Raw genomic sequence first — 18,996 nt, 5'->3', positions numbered from 1 at the left:
AGCTTCGTTCAAATATTACATAAACGATTGATAACATATACAAAAGCTTACCAGTTTATGCACATCTAAGATTTTGTCGCTAATCGGAAGCGCTGAATTTATTGACTGGTTTTGTCCGAGCACTTTTTATAAAAACAATCTATGCTTTCGCAAACGGCGTCACATCAATTGGCGTATTCTCTTTTAATGAATGCCTTCAACTCGCTTATTATAGCAGATCGTTAAGTTTCTGGAATGGTTCATGTATCTTTATTTAATCCTTCAAATCTCCCATAATGTGGTATTTTTCTTTGTCACAAAGAAATCACCAAAACAAAATTTTAAAAATTATTATTTATTTATTTATTATCATGTGAGAACATGATGTTGTTTTGGTTTGGGGTTTTTTGAAGCCTTAAAAGGCGTGGGAAACAAATTGTTGAAGCTTCAAAATGCGTAGGCAACGAATTGTAGATTTATCGCTTTTGAAGCATCAATTTTTCGCTTTTAGGGTTATTAGAGAATAATACAGAAGGTTGTCACATTTGGTGATTTATCGCCAACTAAAGTTATAACTTGATTTTCAAATTATTCATTCTCTGAATTCTTAAGAATTGTCTTAATTAATTTAAGTCATTAACCAGTTTAAACCGATTTGAAACAATCACGAGACTTCTCTATCAGTCTCTATCCCCCCCTCTCTCTCTCATATATTATATATATATATATATATATATATATATATATATATATATATATATATATATATATATATATATATATATATATTATTCATTTTCAATTTTTTTCGCTGGCTAACGAAGTTTTGGAGCTCGACCGATTTTGAGATGGAAATATATATATATCGTTTTTAAAACTATCCACGCATGTGTAATCTGATAGTCTCGTGTTTGTTTCAAACCGGTTTAAACTGATTAATGACTTAAATTAATTAAGACAAATAACGACTTAAAAAATAATAGTGTTCTCACATGATAATTTGAAATTTGCGATCGTAGATTTCATTTATTTTATTTATTTATTTATATTTTTATTTATTTTTGTCTCAAAGAAATCACCAATAACGAATCTCTTTTAAAGAGGCCGTTTCACTAATGACTGAATACCATATAAAATATGATCTGTCATTTTTAGAGTCGAGGCCCCAAATTTAAGTTTTAATTATCTTTTATATTAACCTTAGGACGTGACTTTTTGTTGAAAGACCTTTTTTTTTATAAAATTATTTATAAATACGATTAAAATTGGCTGGTAAAACATTTCATCGAAAAAAAAAGTAATATTAAAATCTGCAGATGATATGAGGGCCGTTTTGTTTTTCTATATTTCTCATGTTTCTTACTCATAATGAAAACTTTTCGAGTTTTTTTTTTTTTCATGCCAGCTTTCCTTTACTTCATTGTGATATTGGGTAGAATTTGTAGAAAATATTCCTTTTAATTAATAAATAATTAAAAAGAGAAAATAATTTGAATTTCCGACATTTTTTTCTTCAAATTTAGTTTTTATAAATTTTAATTATGCATATTTATTCAATTCAGTGACACTAAAACTATTTTTCAATTACGAATAAAACTATTTTACAATTTTTAATTGGATGAAATACGAAATGTAAAGATGCTTTCTATTCCAAATAATTAAAATAAATCCATTGGCAATGATAATACAATTTTTTTTACAAAAACTTAATTAGCAATTTCTTTTTACCTATAATCATCCCAAACCACTTTTATTCACTAATCTGGAGTTCAAAATTTGCTTATATTTTTACAAGGGGGGGGATAGGTTTTCAGATGTGTTTTAATGCTAAATTATCACTAATTTTTTTAAATTCAAATCATCAATATTTCAGCGTTTATTCACCAAAGATCTTCCATTGATTCACTTAACAGTTTTCGCTTCCAACACATGCCATTCCGATGATTGGTGTGAATTACTAAAGGCAGGTATTACAGGCCATTAGTGGAATTTTGTGAATTACTAAAGGCAGGTATTACAGGCCATTAGGTGAATCTTATAGAGATCAATGAATTAAACAATATACTACATCATTTTTAAGATAACATCTGACTGTAGAATTCAATAGTTGTAGGATTCCAGAAGAAAAGATGGTCAAATCCTGAATATGGAAGGTACATTTGAGTGTTGAAAGTACATTTTACATGAGTATCAATAGACAAAATTTTTTAGAAATAAATCGTTCATTCTGCAGTTCATGAGAATATATACTTCCCGGAGCCAGCCCCCAAAAAAGAAGAATGAAATTGATCCACCAAGTTGTCGAATTAAACAATAAAAACGTATGTTGTTGTTAACTTGACGACATTTGGCAAAATTCTGAACATACACGAAAAACACATTTACCTTCCACCCCAACTATATTTATAAACTTTTCTAGATACTAAGAAAAAAGAGGAGCTTGTTTCCTAAATCGAATTTATTCTATAATTTAAATGTCTGTTGTTTAGTTTAGTTTACGTTCAGTTTTATTAACGTCTCGTTTTAAAGCAACACTAGGGCTATTTTGGGACGGACCTCGTAATTTTGAACCGTGGTCAGATGACGAGGACGACACCTGTGCTGGCACCCCCCTCTCCACACCACACCAGCGGGAGGACGTTTGGCACGTGCAACAGACTCCTTTACACGACGGTTCTTCGGTGGAATCGGGTCTCGAACCTGAAACCCTACGGCTCACAAGCTGAGACCTTACCACCAGGCCACCGCAGCCCAAATGTCTGTTGTTATTTTATAAAATAACTAGTTTGTAAAATAGCTAGTTAAAATGAGGAATGACTAATTTACTCTACGTTTTAGCTGACTACATGTTTTATGTAATAACTAATATTCTAGGAAATAACTGAATCATATACTTCAACGTTAAGAAATATAATAAAACAAAGGATGAAATTATTTTGATAACCTACATTATTTATTTTTGTTTCATTATAGAGATAGCTAAAAAAATTAAAAATTTTGAAAAAACTATATTTTAATGAATGAGAGATAAAAATGCAAAAAGACGGAGTATATTCAGATTAAAATCATTATTAATTGTTTGAGTTATAAATTGAAACACAGCAAATGTTTTGTCTGACTTTAAAGAAGGTTGAATTGTTCTTACGATTGATAACATTGTTTTTAAAGAATTTTCTAGCCTGTAAATTGCCTTGACGTCTATTGTATTGTATGTAAGTATTCTAAGCAAACTGATGTACCTTTTCTCACAAAACAAAAATTGTTTATCATATTTAAAATCCTTGAGTTTTTCTAGCAAGGACTTTGTGAATTGATCTAAGGGATAAGAATTTCTTTTTCTTCTAGTTCAATCTCAATATCAACAAAACAAATTATTTTTTTAAAAAATAAGGGATGAATTTTAAAAAGTAAAACTTTTTCTTTCTTTTTTAAGTTACTGGGGGGGGGGGATAAAGCTGCAGATATGTAGATGAGCATATTTTATTTATGTTCTACGACCCCACTAATTTTCTGGTTGTCTTGCACGCAACCTTGGAAAATGAACTGCAGAACAAGCTATTCTTTGACCTAATTTACTTAAAGAGCGCGCGTCAAGAATCAGAGAAAAGGTGTGCTCAAAATCCGACAAAAGACATTTCTTCAAACTCAGATCACGTCTTTTTCACTCCTTCTTTATCACTATAATATAACTCAAAATTTACACATCTGTGTGCTTAGCTTATTTAATGAGAATGGTCGAAAAGCAAAAGTCAAAAGTTCCAGCTAACCTCAGTAGATAGGACGATATTTAAATAATTATTTAAATAAAAAAATTAATTTATCGCATTTTTAAAATGAGCGAAAAAATACAAAATAATTTTTCTAGTCCAGTATAGACTGTCCAGAAAATTTATGACTGGGAATTCTTGAAATTTGGAATCACATATTTATACTATACACGCAAACAGAGTGATGAGTTAATGATGCATTGTCATCCCTTTCTGAACTATGTTTCAAATTTAAAGACTTTAGATCATCGGGAAGTTAGTTTAAAATTGATTGCAAAATTAGCGTACATCAAATAGACAGAGTAGAGAGGAAGTTAATAAAGAGACTGAATAATAATAAAAAAATACTATATTGCACTCATGAAATAGTACAATACGCCTTAATGAAAACGCGCACATGTAATATTGTTTTATACAGTATTTTGTGTTGAATTTACTTCAAAATTAAATGTTCAGAAATATATTTTTGTATTTTTAGCATAACGCTAAATTAATGCGAGCTTTGTAATTTAAACTATTTTATTAAACAAATTAATTCAACTAATTTTCATAAAAAAATTTGTGTGAATTCGGTTGTTTAGAAAATTTCTTAGTTATTTTTATTATTGTAAAAGGCCGATATCTGGCAAATGTAGATACTCTTCGGTGAATGTTAGCTTTCACATAATCGTTTGATAGTATTTGTGGACATGCACTGGTGAATCTTGACATCCTCTCATTTCGATTTAACACGGTAGAATTTACATACAGTAATCTTGGAACTCTGTGAGCTCAAAAATAGCTATTACCTATTTTCATCTCTAGATCTCAATAATTCCAGTTTAAGAATATGATACAAATGTGAAATTCGAAGATAAAAACTGATGCATTAAATAAAATATTTCCTTTTTTTTTAAAAAAAAATGATCAATATTTTGATAATGAAAAAATTCGATCCATATTCATCCATAAATGATTCGGAAACACAGCCAAAAACTATTCAAGTAGCTCATATAATAGAAAGAATTAGTAATTTTCCCCAGCAGTTGCATATTACATTTTATATCAATAATGATAGTGTGCTATTCAAGTCGAAAACAAATAACTGACAATGAAGAGCTTATGAAATTTCGTGAATTAATCGCTAATTTAATATAAAAGCCAGCATTTAGAAGACAGTTCCAACAATAAAGCAAAAGAACAATTGATGGAAGATCTGGACTCAACTGATAAAGGGATCTTAATTTTTTAAAGATTCTAATGCATTTTAGTTAAGAATAAAAATATTAAAACGATCACTTGCTTTTATATGAAATTTTTACTAGGAAGAAAAAGTCATTGAGTTATAAGGCGTGCTTATTAGATTCTTTGAAGACATCGCCAACAAGATTAATTCCGCTTTGTGGAACATTTATTTTTAGAGATTCTCTTTTATATTTATCTACAATAAAATTAGATTTTTTATTGTATATTTTCTTCCATATAGCTGTTTTCATAAAGCTTGCCCCCAATTAAAATTCACGTGGATTCAAATGCAGAGTTGGATCCGAGTCATGCGTCTTTCGTCAATCCCATTTTTCTAAGAACTTCGAGATATTGCTGTATATATTATATTTTTACATTTTCATCTCAATTTCGTCAATTATCTTTTTTCTACAATTTTATTTTTTGTAAGATTTATAATTCTCTCGAACTCAAGTTCGGGTGTCATATTATGGAAGAAAGAAAAAGAAATTATCATATTTTTCTTGCTTATTGGTTCAAAAACTACCAAGGCTTGTATCAAAGGGGAAATGTTACTAATTTTTTTAAAAAACAACGATGGTAGTATCGCTGTTTTTAATAAAATTTAGTAACTTTGACTTATCCTTATACTTCCAAAATATGACGTATTTTGTATGTAATTTCATTAGACAGTAATGCTCCAATCATCATTTCCAATTATCCTAATTATCCGGTTCTAGTCAATAGTTATAATTATCCAAATCTCTTTGAGAAAAGAAAATGAGATCCATACACAAAATCTTTCTGAGTAAAAATATATAAAGACAGCGAAACAATTGACTACAACTTATATGTAAATTATAAGTATTTTAATATATTATATATGTTATATTTTAATAAAGTTTTAAGTTTATTTAATGACTACAATTTTGTAGTCATTAAATTAATATTTTACATGAAAATTTCGTTTTCTTTCCCCTTAAGAAAAAACTTTTGTTTCGTACGTTACTTCAGTTTCTATTATTCCGGTTATTTGAGATAAATAAAAACCAAATAATCCAGATAATTGGAGTTCTAATGTATGTTGAAAAAAATCCAGTATGTAGTGGATTTCTTTCCTTTGACTGATTTGACAGAAATCTACAGTTTTGGCATTATAATCGAAAACAGAAACATTTCGTTCTTGCTCATAGTTTTTCTGAGCTATCGAACGCGCATGCACAATAATAGACTGACAACAGAGACAATTTTGACAGATTAGATATAAAATTAGACACGTATTTACAATTCAGATTATGAGATTATAAGCAAACATATCGCTTGCTTATTAGGTTTTTTTGTTAAATGTGCTCTCTTCATCGCATTTTGTGCAAAAACTACATACAAATCTAAATCATTGAATTTCTTTTTTCGAGTTATTACTTACATAGACTAATATTCAAGCAGACATAATTGCAAAAATGATTTTTTTTAACTTAAGGTTAATGCGGAGTTAACAAAAACGGAGTTAATGCGGAGATTCAACAAAATGAGGTTAAATTTTTTAACAATTACAATCTTTTTCTGGAAACGTGGAAATTCAAACAAATGAGGTTAAATTTTTTTAACAATTACAATCTCTTTCTGGAAACGTGGAAATTCAAACAAATGAGGTTAAATTTTTTAACAATTACAATCTCTTTCTGGAAACGTGGAAATTCAAACAAATGAGGTTAAATTTTTTAACAATTACAATCTCTTTCTGGAAACGTGGAAATTCAAACAAATGAGGTTAAATTTTTTAACAATTACAATCTCTTTCTGGAAACGTGGAAATTCAAACAAATGAGGTTAAATTTTTTAACAATTACAATCTTTTTCTGGAAACGTGGAAATTCAAACAAATGAGGTTAAATTTTTAAAAAATTATAATCACTTTCTATATATATCTTCGCACACGATAAAAATGTAGAAAAGTAACAGACTGTATTTATTTGGACATATTTATGATTATCTACACTATGTTTTAATAAATTCCTTTTATTTTCTATATCTTTTCAGGTGAAGAAAAAGTTCACGAGTCGACCATTTCCAACCAAGCAATTTATTTTCGATTCCTTATTTGCAGAATAAAGTTGAATTTACCATTGACAAATAAAGTTATTCAAAAATTATTCATTCAATTATACGGTTGCGCTTTTATAAATTTGTATTCCGTTAATCCAGCTTTGAATACTTTGTCTGATGATATAATTTATTAGTAAAGGTACTTTTTTTATGTTTGAAATTTTATATTCTTTTGAAAAAACGAGTCGTTTCTTATGTTTCACCTCCTCTTTAAGTTTATTCCATAATTTCCGAATTATCGAGGGGAAAAGAAGAGATCTTCCAGTATTTATAACTATCCAATTTAGTAATACTAGGATAATATGCTTTGGCGAAAGAAAGCCAACATGATTATTACTTTTTAAAGAATAAATTAAAGTATTTCTAAACTCAAAAACAGTTACGGAATAGACATAATTTAAAAAATTAAAATAAATGTAGAAATGATATTTAAGCCTTACTTGGTAGGAAAGCAGTAATCTTTGTTCTATATGAATTTCTAGAGTGTAATTTATTTCCCTTTCATCCCCCCCCCTTTGTTGGCCCATTTTTAAATAAGATGAAATCTGTATAGTTTATATTCTTAATAGAAATACATTTAATAAATAAATTATATTTTCTGATATTATTTATTATTTATTTATTTATTCTGACACAACGTATTTTTTTTATTTTCATTAATTAAATTCTAGCTTATTAGTACACTTTCAAAACCTGGGAAAAAATTCCGGTTTTCCAGCTTTTGTTTCCTTTGTATGTTTTCCCATTTTAAATAAATTGAAATCTGTATGGTCTATATTTTTAGTAAGAGTAGATTTTATGGATAATAGTGTTTTCTGGTATTATTATTATTTAATGAATCCCACACAATATATCTTTTAATTTTCATTGATTAAATTCCATCTTATTAGTATCATTTTTAAAACTGAGAAAAATTAAAAAGCTTTTAAGATTTTTATTCTTGCTGTAATTTTCAAAATCAAACAACTTATAAGTCAAGGTTACTCTCAAATATTTTAATTCAGAAGGGACCTTGGCAAAGATAGAATAAAAAGATGTTTCATCAAACATTTCAGATCTTTAATTTGTGTTATTTTATCATAATACAGAAGTGTATGACAGCAGGTAAACTACAAGATATCAATTGGAAACATAAAATGCTCAAAAAGATATATTCAATTAATTGAAAATTATTATTTTTTTTATTTAAACCATGAAACCAGAATTTACTAATAGTGTAATTTACAATTCAAGCCGTAAGATGTGTTTTCAGCTTTCAGAGCGTTGCGTTTTACAGGATAAAAGAATGAAATGAATAATGGATCGGAGGTGTTCAATGTATCGTCCTTCATTCAAGAGCTCGGCCATCAGACAAGATATTATATTTTTTGCAGCATTAAATATTTTTTATGTTATGGCACAACATAGCAAATAGAAACGCTGCTTATTATAATAATAAATTGTAGTTCTTCGTATGACAGCTGAGTTTCAAGATGAAAGAGAACTCTTTTGAAAAAATCGGTAAAAATAAAAATTTTAATTCTCTGGAGCAACAGCTGTTTGAACAATTTTTAGCGATATGTCAGGAATATTCTATGAGAGTGAGATAATAAAACTTGTCAAAGGGAAGGATACTTCTGTTACTGAACAAACTTTATTATTAAAACAAAAGAATTCCTGTCCGTTTACCCTGTCGGCGGAGACTTTTTAAACACTTTAATTGCCTCATTTCTTAATCAAATATAAATAAATGAAATCGTGACACGATAAATTACCATTTGAAATCTATAACACAATTAAATGATAATGATGAGTTTATTCAGGTTTCATAACAAAAATTTAATCTCCAATTATTTCCATGCTTTGAAGCATTCATCGAAAGGATACTTTCAGTTACGAAAAAAATCACCTGTTCTTTTAGAAAACAGGCTATTACAGAAAATATGCCAAAATTTCAAGAAGAATCACTTGTATCTGAATAAGAAATTTTTCTCGAATATATTAACCATATCCTCCAACAGTTCTGGAATTTCTGTAATTACTATGGAAAGTGGGTGAAAACTACTGAGTTACGGATATATTTAGTAAAAAATTATTTTTAAAAAACTCTGAAAATACCCTCTTTTTGAATCCCCACTCGCAGCAATGAAAAGTAATGAAAGTTTTTTCGGCATGATTATAAAACGGAAAAAGCATTTGCTATTTAATGAAAAAAAATTAAAATGTCTAACAAATAGTACTATTTTGTTTAATCAACAAAATTGTGTTATAAGATATAAAAACAAACTATTTAGCTTGTATATTTAGTCAATAATAAATGTACATTAAATAATTATTTATAATGTTTGAAAATATTTGTTTTAATTAATTAAAATTCTTTATACATATACATTCTTTAATAATTTTGTCGATACTACGCTATATGTAATACTAGAAATACCCGCACAGTGGTGCCCGTGGCATAACATCCAAGGCGAAAAATTAGCTTTAAATTTAAGTCTAGCCGCCACCCGATATGATATGGGCATGTTTGCTTTTTCACTTCTCCTCTGTCTGAAATTTGAATGTATTTCTCTGTCAGCAGATAGGCGATCACTTCGCACCTCATGAGATTCATTCTGTCTCTGTAATTCAATTGCAGTGCGATTTAAAGAGAGACGGTTACCTCGCTCAGCAGAAGACTCTCCTTCCCTAAGTGTGGACATTCTTTCTCTGATATTCGCTAACCGAACGTTTCTTTTCTCTATAGTTTCATTATCGCGCAACAAACGAAGCGTTTTGGCATTTAATATGCTTCGGCCAAGGTTGTATTTCCTTTTTTTTTGGGGGGGGGGGGCATAATGAGGTTTGAATCGCTGTTTAAAATCAGACGTAAACAAAGAAATGTTTTGTATATACAAACCACAGCTCTTGCTATTTGCGTATGCGCAGTTTGAAGTTTCCACACATGCGTGGATAAGTGCAAAATACAGATACTGCTATTTTAATCATGCTCGAATCGTTGTAGAAAAATAATTAAAATCGCAATTATAAAACTGCTTTTTTAATTTTGATATGACTTCAATATACTAAAAGCTTCCCCAATAAATGACCTACAAAATGGTATAATTATCTCCAATATCAGTTAAGTATTTCTCGAGTTTTTCTCTTTCAAACATACAGACGCTTTCAGGAGACTTCCTACCTATATCTATACATAGTATAAAATGAAGTGTTATTGATGACTGGCAACCATTGTTGGACGGTACGTATTAGCATTCCAAGACTTTTTTTCGAGGCTCTCATAAACCTAATTCCTCTTCATAACTTACATTACCATTTGGAATTGGTTATGTTTGTGGTTACACTATAAATGCTAAACATTTCTTCATGTATACACAGCTCTTTTGACGAGCCTTCATTGCATTTATTAAAATTCTGACTGCCTTTTGGGCTTCGATATCTCAACTAATAATAAGCGAATACAATAGATTCTCATAAAAAGCAGTTCAAAAGTTGCACTTTGTATGAATATTCGTTTTATAGTAAATCATGCGTATGACAAATTTATTAATAATAGATACTTGTGCGAGATTTCCTATAATGCTTATTAATTCAGAGAATGACATTTTAACTGTGTTGTGTGAGAGTCTACTGTGCTATATTGTGTACAGTAAAATCTTGAGAATTCAAAATCATTTACCTAGATTCAAATTTCGATTATTCTCTGCTGGTTCATTTTCTACTTTGAGAATAGCAAAATCTTGAATCTGGAGTGTACCTAAAGTTCTAAATGCAATTTCAGTATTACACCACGTTAAATCTTGCTTTGAATAAAAATTTCTTATCTTGATTTGATGTCGATATTTGGAGAATACTAAGACTTACCCTAAGATTAAAAAACAGTTGCCAAAATTGATTTTTATGGCAATTTCTCTCCGATTGTGGTAATCACAAATTATTTCAGATGATGAACTTTGACTAATTTGTGAGCGGTTGGCAACAGAGAAAATGCATCTGGCTCTTAAGTCTAGCCAATATCATTATTCAATAAATGATGGAAAATTAGTGTATGTCTAAAAGACTTGAATCAACTTCAGAAAAAAGTCTTAATGCCACTAATTCAGTTAATTCCATTCTTACAGAAAAGACATTAACTATTGCTTTACTTTATGATACTATAGATTATTATTCTGGAAATAAATCGACTTTTTTCACATAAAATAGGTGTTAAACCACATCTGAAAACGATTAAAGCTTCTCTGCTCTAGGATAAAATATATGCTTTTAACTGTAATCGATCCTCCCTGTATAATATTTTAAAGAAACTAAATATAAATACTTAAATTGATTTTCTGTGCAATTTTTGTATTAAATAATTCTAAAAGTCATTTTATTCCTAGCCAGGTTATGAATAGTAAATTTAATATCGTGCTAAATTTTTTGTAGTACGACATAAATAGGAAATTTTCGATATCTACTAATATTTGAGTTAGAATAATTAAACTTACTTGGCTGTCGCTTTAACTTGAGGTGGCTGAAAAAAAACAAATATGTACATTAAAATACAATAACATGATTATAAACAATTCTTTCAAATGAAATAAATACAATGGATTCCTGTATAACATGTTCATGCGTATAAGAAATTCGTCTAACGTGAATAATGAATAAGTTATAATCACATCGGTTAAAAACTATTTTGACACTTTGAGTTTGTCGCCAATATAGTAATACAAACAAGAAATCAAAATAGTTCTGGCAATCCTATTGTTTGCCTTATCAATCATCATGATTTTAGACTTTGGCGATTTAACGTTATTGGCATCTTTGGCGATGTGAAGGGGCACATTAAACTATATTTCATCAATAATTACTTATAGTCTATCTAAAAAGACAGCATACTGACGCATGATAATAACAGACTGAAAAGGAATTCTAGATCCATTCCTGTTTTGTGTCAAAATGGAATTTCATATAATATGCGATATATTTGGTATTCTCTGAAATCCATTCTTAAAACAAGTTGCCATTTCATGTATCCACATTAAAGTATTATGCATAATCTTTGCAAATAATTCTTGAGAACATCATTCAATTAAGAAAATTGTAATAACTGAATAATTAACTTAATTTAACTTTCCCAATTTAAAATATCTGGATCAATAATGTTTCTTGAATTGGTAAAGATCTTTAAATATGACATTTCCATTTCTTTTGTTTTTGTTTTTGATCCCAAGATTAAGTCTGGATACTTCAAGTGACAGAAATCGAACTTCTGTATCCAGGTGGTCTGTTAAAGGGAGGAGCTGCGCTATCCTCGGTTACTGTATAATTCAACTAAATCTTTTTATTCTTTTAAACTTTTCTTCGTTTTTCAAATAAGAATTTTATTTGCCACCCTAACAACAACAGTAGAAGCCAATAATAATCTTTTGAATTTGTATCAGTATGGCAAATTTTCATAAAATACATATTTCTGTAAAATAAACTAGCTGTGCAATCACTTTTTCCATTAAAAATTATTGAGCACTTGAAAATAATAAGAAGAATAAAATAAGTTATTCGCGTTTGAATTAGATTTTGGTTGTAGCTGATATATCTATAGGTTGTAAGAAGGCAAGTAGATGCAAATTTTGGGAAAAATGAGATTTATAGTATACTTAGTAAAAGGATTTTTGTGTGTTATTTTCAAGTTCCGTTTCACCTTTCGGCGTGAGTTTTACAGAACATTTTATCGAGGATAATTAATAACATCTTTATAAGCAATATAAATTAAATTAAGAAGTTTTTGAAAAGCATTCTTATTATTGTACTAACAATATTTTTTTCACTTAAAAAACAGTATTTTTACTCGCTTTTACTTTCCGATCTTGTACATTTCCGCTTCATTTACAATACTTTTTATCTTTCCCTTAAAAAGTATATGAAAAAAAGTGAGTCTGTATTTGGCTTTTTCATCTTGAGATCTATTGTTTCTCAAGCTTACTACTTAGTGGCCGCAATATGGGATCAAAATTTATTAATGGTTAAATAATAATTAATATTGTATTATATTAATATTGTATAATAATTATGGTTATATAATAATTAAAATATTGTAATATCGTCGAGATTATTCAGGTGTAAAAAATTTCAAATACTGACTTACTTCAGAAAAAATAAAGAAATTGATTTAAAAATTATCTTTACAAATATAGAATAAATCTTTAAATAAAAATTCGTAATAAATGTGGAAAAATTTCAACAAATATGTAAAAAATGTATTATGTGTTTTAATAATGCTCAAACAAAAGCATGATCTTTTCGATAAAAATTGCGATTGTGTGGAAAATGTCCAAAATTATATCTTCTTCGAAAACAATATTTTATTCCTCTCTCTCTCGACTTGATCTCAGAGGAATACAAGGCGGTTCTATCTCATTAAGGAGTCCCCTACACAAGGGAGGATGTTGCGCCATTTTCAGAATTTACTTTATTGTTAAATGTACAAACTTCCTTCTTTCCTCTCACCCCTATTTTGCCGAATTAAACCCATCCTAACGCATGCGCATAAGTGCGGAGGGTTTTAGAATCCGTTGACAAATAATACTTTGTGTGGCCTAGCTGCGAGTTACAGTAGATTGTTCTGCCAAACGCATCTGTGAATTTCTTATCATCGCAAGAGGTTAATTTCTTTTCAAATGTGTTCAAATGTGAATTTATCCACTTTGAAAACAAAATGGACTCATTTTGTATAATTTATACAGTTTTTAAGTGAAGAACAGAACAGTTTAATACTTACTATGTTAGAATATCCAGTAGATATTGTACACTCAATAGTTGTAGCTTCTCTAGAAAATTGTTCGACTATAGCCTAAAAAATTTTATTGTAATGAAACACACTCTTTTATATGGGTATCTGCAGATAATCTAAAAAAATTTAAAAACCGTGTATTCAAACATAAATATGCACAGAATCTGTTGTTTATTCATAGATTGTGTATCACTTACCCAAGTGAGATTCAATATTTATTTATTTATTTAAAATAAGCACATTACAATGATGACTTCTTAACAGAGTACTTGAGCCAAAAACACACAGAGAACTCAATCCACGAAGCAAATTGAAACACACAAAAAAGTAACAGCAGAGAATGTAGAATCACTAAGTTCAAAACCATACATAAATCAAATACAAATACCTATCAGGGGTCAAAACCATACATAAATGAAATACAAATACCTACCAGGGGTCAAAAACATACAAAAATCAAATACAAATACCTACCAGGGGTCAAAACCATACATAAATGAAATACAAATACCTACCAGGGGTCAAAAACATACAAAAATCAAATACAAATACCTACCAGGGGTCAAAACCATGCATAAATCAAATACAAATACCTACCAGGGGTCAAAACCATACATAAATCAAATACAAATACCTACCAGGGGTCAAAACCATACATAAATCAAATACAAATAACTACCAGGGGTCAAAACCATACATAAATCAAATACAAATAACTACCAGGGGTCAAAACCATACATAAATCAAATACAAATACCTACCAGGGGTCAAAACCATACATAAAAATACAAATACCTACCAGGGGTCAAAAAGTTAAACACACTAAAACTAATATAATTTGGGTGGCTACTCTAATTGAGACCCAATACCTAATATCGAAACCCTTAGGTATAAGAAGATAGATACAATTGGAAATAATGCCGAAAAATAATATTTTAAGTTGTTTTAATCAATACATATGTAGCCGTAAAAAAAGCGGAATTAAAACTTTTATGCAGTTCCCCAAATCCATAGACATTTAATAGTAAAATATTGTTGGAACATTAACAATTTCAAGCAAAAAAGCTCCCATCCAAAATTAAACGAGTTGTGTAGCTTTGAATATCAGTTTTTTTAAAAGATTTTAGCCTTTTTCAATGACTACCACAAAAAATAATTATCGAATCAAGGAACTATGTTCCTCAAGACTGTCGTTGATTTATTATAATTAAATTCAATCGACTAAAATTAAGTCGATTTTGATAGCAGAAATGTGGAACATTTCCTTTAAAATGTTTGTATACCAAGAATATTTTTCTAAAACTGGTTATTAAAACCTGAAAAATGATTAAGAATTCAAATTTCATAATTTTTCAGGGATATGATTGTTGATTGAGACAACAAAAATTATGATACTTAACGTCGTGTAAAACTTTTTTTCCAGTTGGAAATATATCTAACTCTAAAAGCTGATTGGAACTGTTAGAAGTTGAAGCAAGGCATAATTAAATATAGCTAAAAGAGATTAATTAAAGATATGGCGATAATTTTTCGTTCAGATTTTTAGAAGAAAACTTTTAAACTAAACATCTTTTTTGGTTTTTCATTAATGAAGTCTAGGTTTTCTTATTAACATTTCGGATCTGACAGATAAAATTTATGAAGCTTTGTATCTGAGGAACAAAAATTTTATCTCAGAAATCTTAATTTTTATTTATTTATTTATTTTGAAAAAGTGATATTTGCTCTTCTTTACTTTCGAAATTTCGATAGAAAAATTTATTACTACATTATAAATTCCAAATACTTCAAAAATATCTTGTTTCTCGAATTCATGCACTTGTTTACATCTAGAAATATTTTAATCCCCGAAAGCATCTGTTTTACAGAATTAAGTATTTCTCTTTTTATTTGAAATGAATTTATCCTTAATAATATATTGAAAAGAACATAAAATTTATGCTTTTAAATATACGACGTTGCCACGTTTATTTGATGACATGAAATTTTTTTTAATAAACGAATATTCTTTAATATCGTTTGATACTTACCATGACTTTCTCTCTAGATTCGTTTTCTTTACCAGGTACAATAGCTAGATTATGAACATAAAAATCAGCTGGATTATAATTAATGGGACATTGCAGTCCAGCCCTATTGAAAAAGAAATAATCTTATAATTATATAAAAATAAATTTACAGTCAAACAAAAAGCTATGATTTTAAAAAAAATTCTAAAAAAATGTTTACCATTTTTTGTGTTTATAACTTCGACGTAGATAATTGCCTAGTTTTGATATTACATTTATTTGAGGCGATTTCTCTATCAATTCTTTTTTTTTTTTCAACCAAAGGTTAAAGAATGCTGCATGTTCTAATTTTGATTTGAAATAATTTTATATTCTTGCTTTGAGAACTGCAAATGTAATCTGAGGGGAAAGATTCTACGGATTCTTAATTTCTAGGTAATCTCCTAGGAATCAAGTAATTGATGGAAAGCGATTTACTAGGAATGCATCCTGAGTGTTAAGATTCGTTGAACTGGCAAATAACTTCTTTATTGATTGCACAATTCCAGAAAATCTGGTTTTTCAACTTAATCTTCCGTTTCACAAGCTCTTCTTTATGTCAAATCTACTTGAAGAACATAAATCACTTAAAAAGTATTTCGTTGAAATAATATTAACAATATTTACACTACACTAAGTAAATAACTCCTAATCAGAAAGTGCTTCGCAAAATATAGTTAGTAAATTTAAACTTAGGCCATTCAGATTAATTATTTTTAATAAAAAGGCATTTAAAATGTTAATTTTAGGACAGAAAGCAATAACAACACTGAGCAAAGCAAATGAAGTTTTAACAATGATTATTTAAAAGACGTACTTAAAAAATATGATCCTGAATGTCATAAATTATAAATGGTGGCCACGAAAATTTGCGCCATCATCGGCAGATAGGCACTAAATCTAGTAAATATTCTTAAAGCTTTTAATGGTAATTTTGTGGAGGACTGGTACACTCAAATTATAAATTACCACAAAAAGCAATTGAGAAAGCATGGACTTGATCAACATATGGTACCTTAGAAGTGTTGGCAGTAAAAAAAAGTATATTGAGCCTGATAGGATTATTAAGTGCTATAAAAGTTTCTTTTAACTTGGAAAACAATGCTTAAAATACTTTGTAAGTTAAATCTTGCATCTGTTAACAGACAAAGGAAGCTTCGTGAAAAAAACTACGCAAATACCATTTATTTTTGTGTACTGTTATGACAGCATCTGACATGCAGAGCCTGTTTCCTAAAATAAATACAAAAAAGAATTTTTTTCTTACAACTATTGTTTTGCGTTTTTACCTATTTTTGATTCTAAGATTGAAGTATTACAAAAAATGCAATCCTATATTATTTTTAAAAAAGACTTATCACAATTTTTTAAAATTATAATTTGATGTTGAGTCGCAGTCTTTCGATTAAGACTTTATGATTTTGTTTTAAAGTATTGGCCTACCTTTTGAAAAAATCCAGGGCCTTTGTTGACCTTCCTCTAAATGCCACACGACCTTCCGCCATGAGCAACAGATGGTCAAAGAGTTCAAAGACTTCTGAGGAAGGTTGGTGAATGGTGCATATGATTGTTCTACCGCCTTCTGCCACCTCCCGCAGCACGGAGATAATACTTTGGGACATAAAGGAATCTAAACCTGATGTTGGCTCGTCGCAAAACATTAAACCAGGCTTTGTCAATATCTGAAATTGAGGTGACCAAGAAATCAATGCCAAAGCGGGCTTTATTAAATTATAACGTACGTTGAAGTATAACTGTTGCAAAAGATCCAATATTTAACTATCTTAAATGAGCATTAAAATATCTTGCTGATTTCTTTGTGATTTATATTTTTAGAAAAGTAAAAGAATTAGTACTTTCGTTCGATGCACCGCAATATATAGATACCTCAATGTTAATCATTTATACAAGCGAAATTCTCAGTTTGGTTCTCAGATGAATCATTTACTTTGGGAAGACTATTTAAATCTAAATTTGATGAACACAAAGGGAATTTAATTATTTAAATTCAATAAATTTTGAAGAAAATTATTAATTCATTTTTCGTTTAGAAGCATTTGTTTGGAAGAATTTATTTAGAAAATTTTACTTTAATGAAGTGTTAACGTATTTTTTTTGTATCTGTGTGTATGTTTTTTAACACTTATGTTGAAAATGATAATTCTATTTCATTCGAAAGGAGTAGGAATGCCTTATTATAATATTTAATTTTTACTTTATTTTTTTTATCTCTACGTTTGCTTCAAAAACATGGTTTCTCAAAAAATTTTCGTATTTCTGAACATTTTGATTTCTTAAAATAAAAATAAAAGACGACTATAGTAGGCTGTTTCGATACTGAAAAGAAGTCCAATCTTATATCCAGTTTCGTTTTAAAACTAGTAATTTAGCCAAAGTTATTTAGTATATAACATTTGTTGTAAAAAGACAAACGATTGTATTTTATAAGTTCATTAAATTCTGCTCAAGTCCAGATAAGTTGTAATTACAAGGAACAGTAAACTTAAAGCAAAATTTAGCAGTCATTAATTTCTGCAATTGTATTATTGATGTTATTATAGTCTAATTATTTCTGACGGAAAAATCTTTTGCTTATTTAATTAAACTTTAGCTGTTTTATACCTTTCTCAGAATTAATTATTAAACAGGAATAGAGTTACAACTTTCATGTTGGAAGCAATCTTTACCTTCTTTAAATAAAGAAATTAACTTTTACCAACTTTCTACTTACAATTTGACGTTGTTCTTGCAAATATATACCATAGACATTAAACAAAAACTTATGTAGTATTATATAATTTTGGTTCTAGCTGAAATTTTTATAATGATGAAAGCAGTGTTCTTGGAGACTTTTCCCGTGAATGAAGTTTGCTTTTAATACATTTGCTTCCAATTCCTTTTTTTATTGTTTTTTCTTCCCAATGGTAGGTCTTGAGTGCGCAAAGATCCCGTCCATTCATTACTGCCAAATTGCATTTTGCTGATTCTTTCCAGTTGTTGATTTTTTCCAGATATTGATTCTTTCTAATTATTGATTCTTTCCAGTTATTGGTTCTTTCCAGTTATTGAAAGGGTTTCGAAGCAAGCGATGAGCCACCAGCCGCTCTCGGGGAGAGATTCAAAAGACTGACGATTCTAT

The 18,996-nt window shown here is 28.8% G+C and overlaps 1 protein-coding gene across 5 annotated transcripts in view; it reads right to left on the bottom strand.

Annotated features, from left to right (window-relative positions):
* Positions 1 to 18,996, bottom strand: part of LOC129968493 (protein white-like) — a 108,089-nt gene that overhangs the window by 14,394 nt on the left and 74,699 nt on the right. For all 5 annotated transcript variants that reach the window (XM_056082430.1, XM_056082431.1, XM_056082432.1 and 2 more), the window contains 4 exons: positions 17,301 to 17,539; positions 15,840 to 15,942; positions 13,798 to 13,869; positions 11,525 to 11,550 (listed from right to left, as the gene is read on the bottom strand). In XM_056082430.1, the coding sequence (XP_055938405.1) occupies positions 11,525 to 11,550; positions 13,798 to 13,869; positions 15,840 to 15,942; positions 17,301 to 17,539 (440 nt within the window). The remainder of the gene's footprint in view (positions 1 to 11,524; positions 11,551 to 13,797; positions 13,870 to 15,839; positions 15,943 to 17,300; positions 17,540 to 18,996) is intronic.

This window comes from Argiope bruennichi, chromosome 5 (genome assembly GCF_947563725.1).
Source record: "Argiope bruennichi chromosome 5, qqArgBrue1.1, whole genome shotgun sequence".
Classification (NCBI taxonomy): domain Eukaryota; kingdom Metazoa; phylum Arthropoda; class Arachnida; order Araneae; family Araneidae; genus Argiope; species Argiope bruennichi.
The sequence above is the reverse complement of the archived record's forward strand: the minus strand, read 5'-3'. Positions and strand labels throughout refer to the sequence as shown.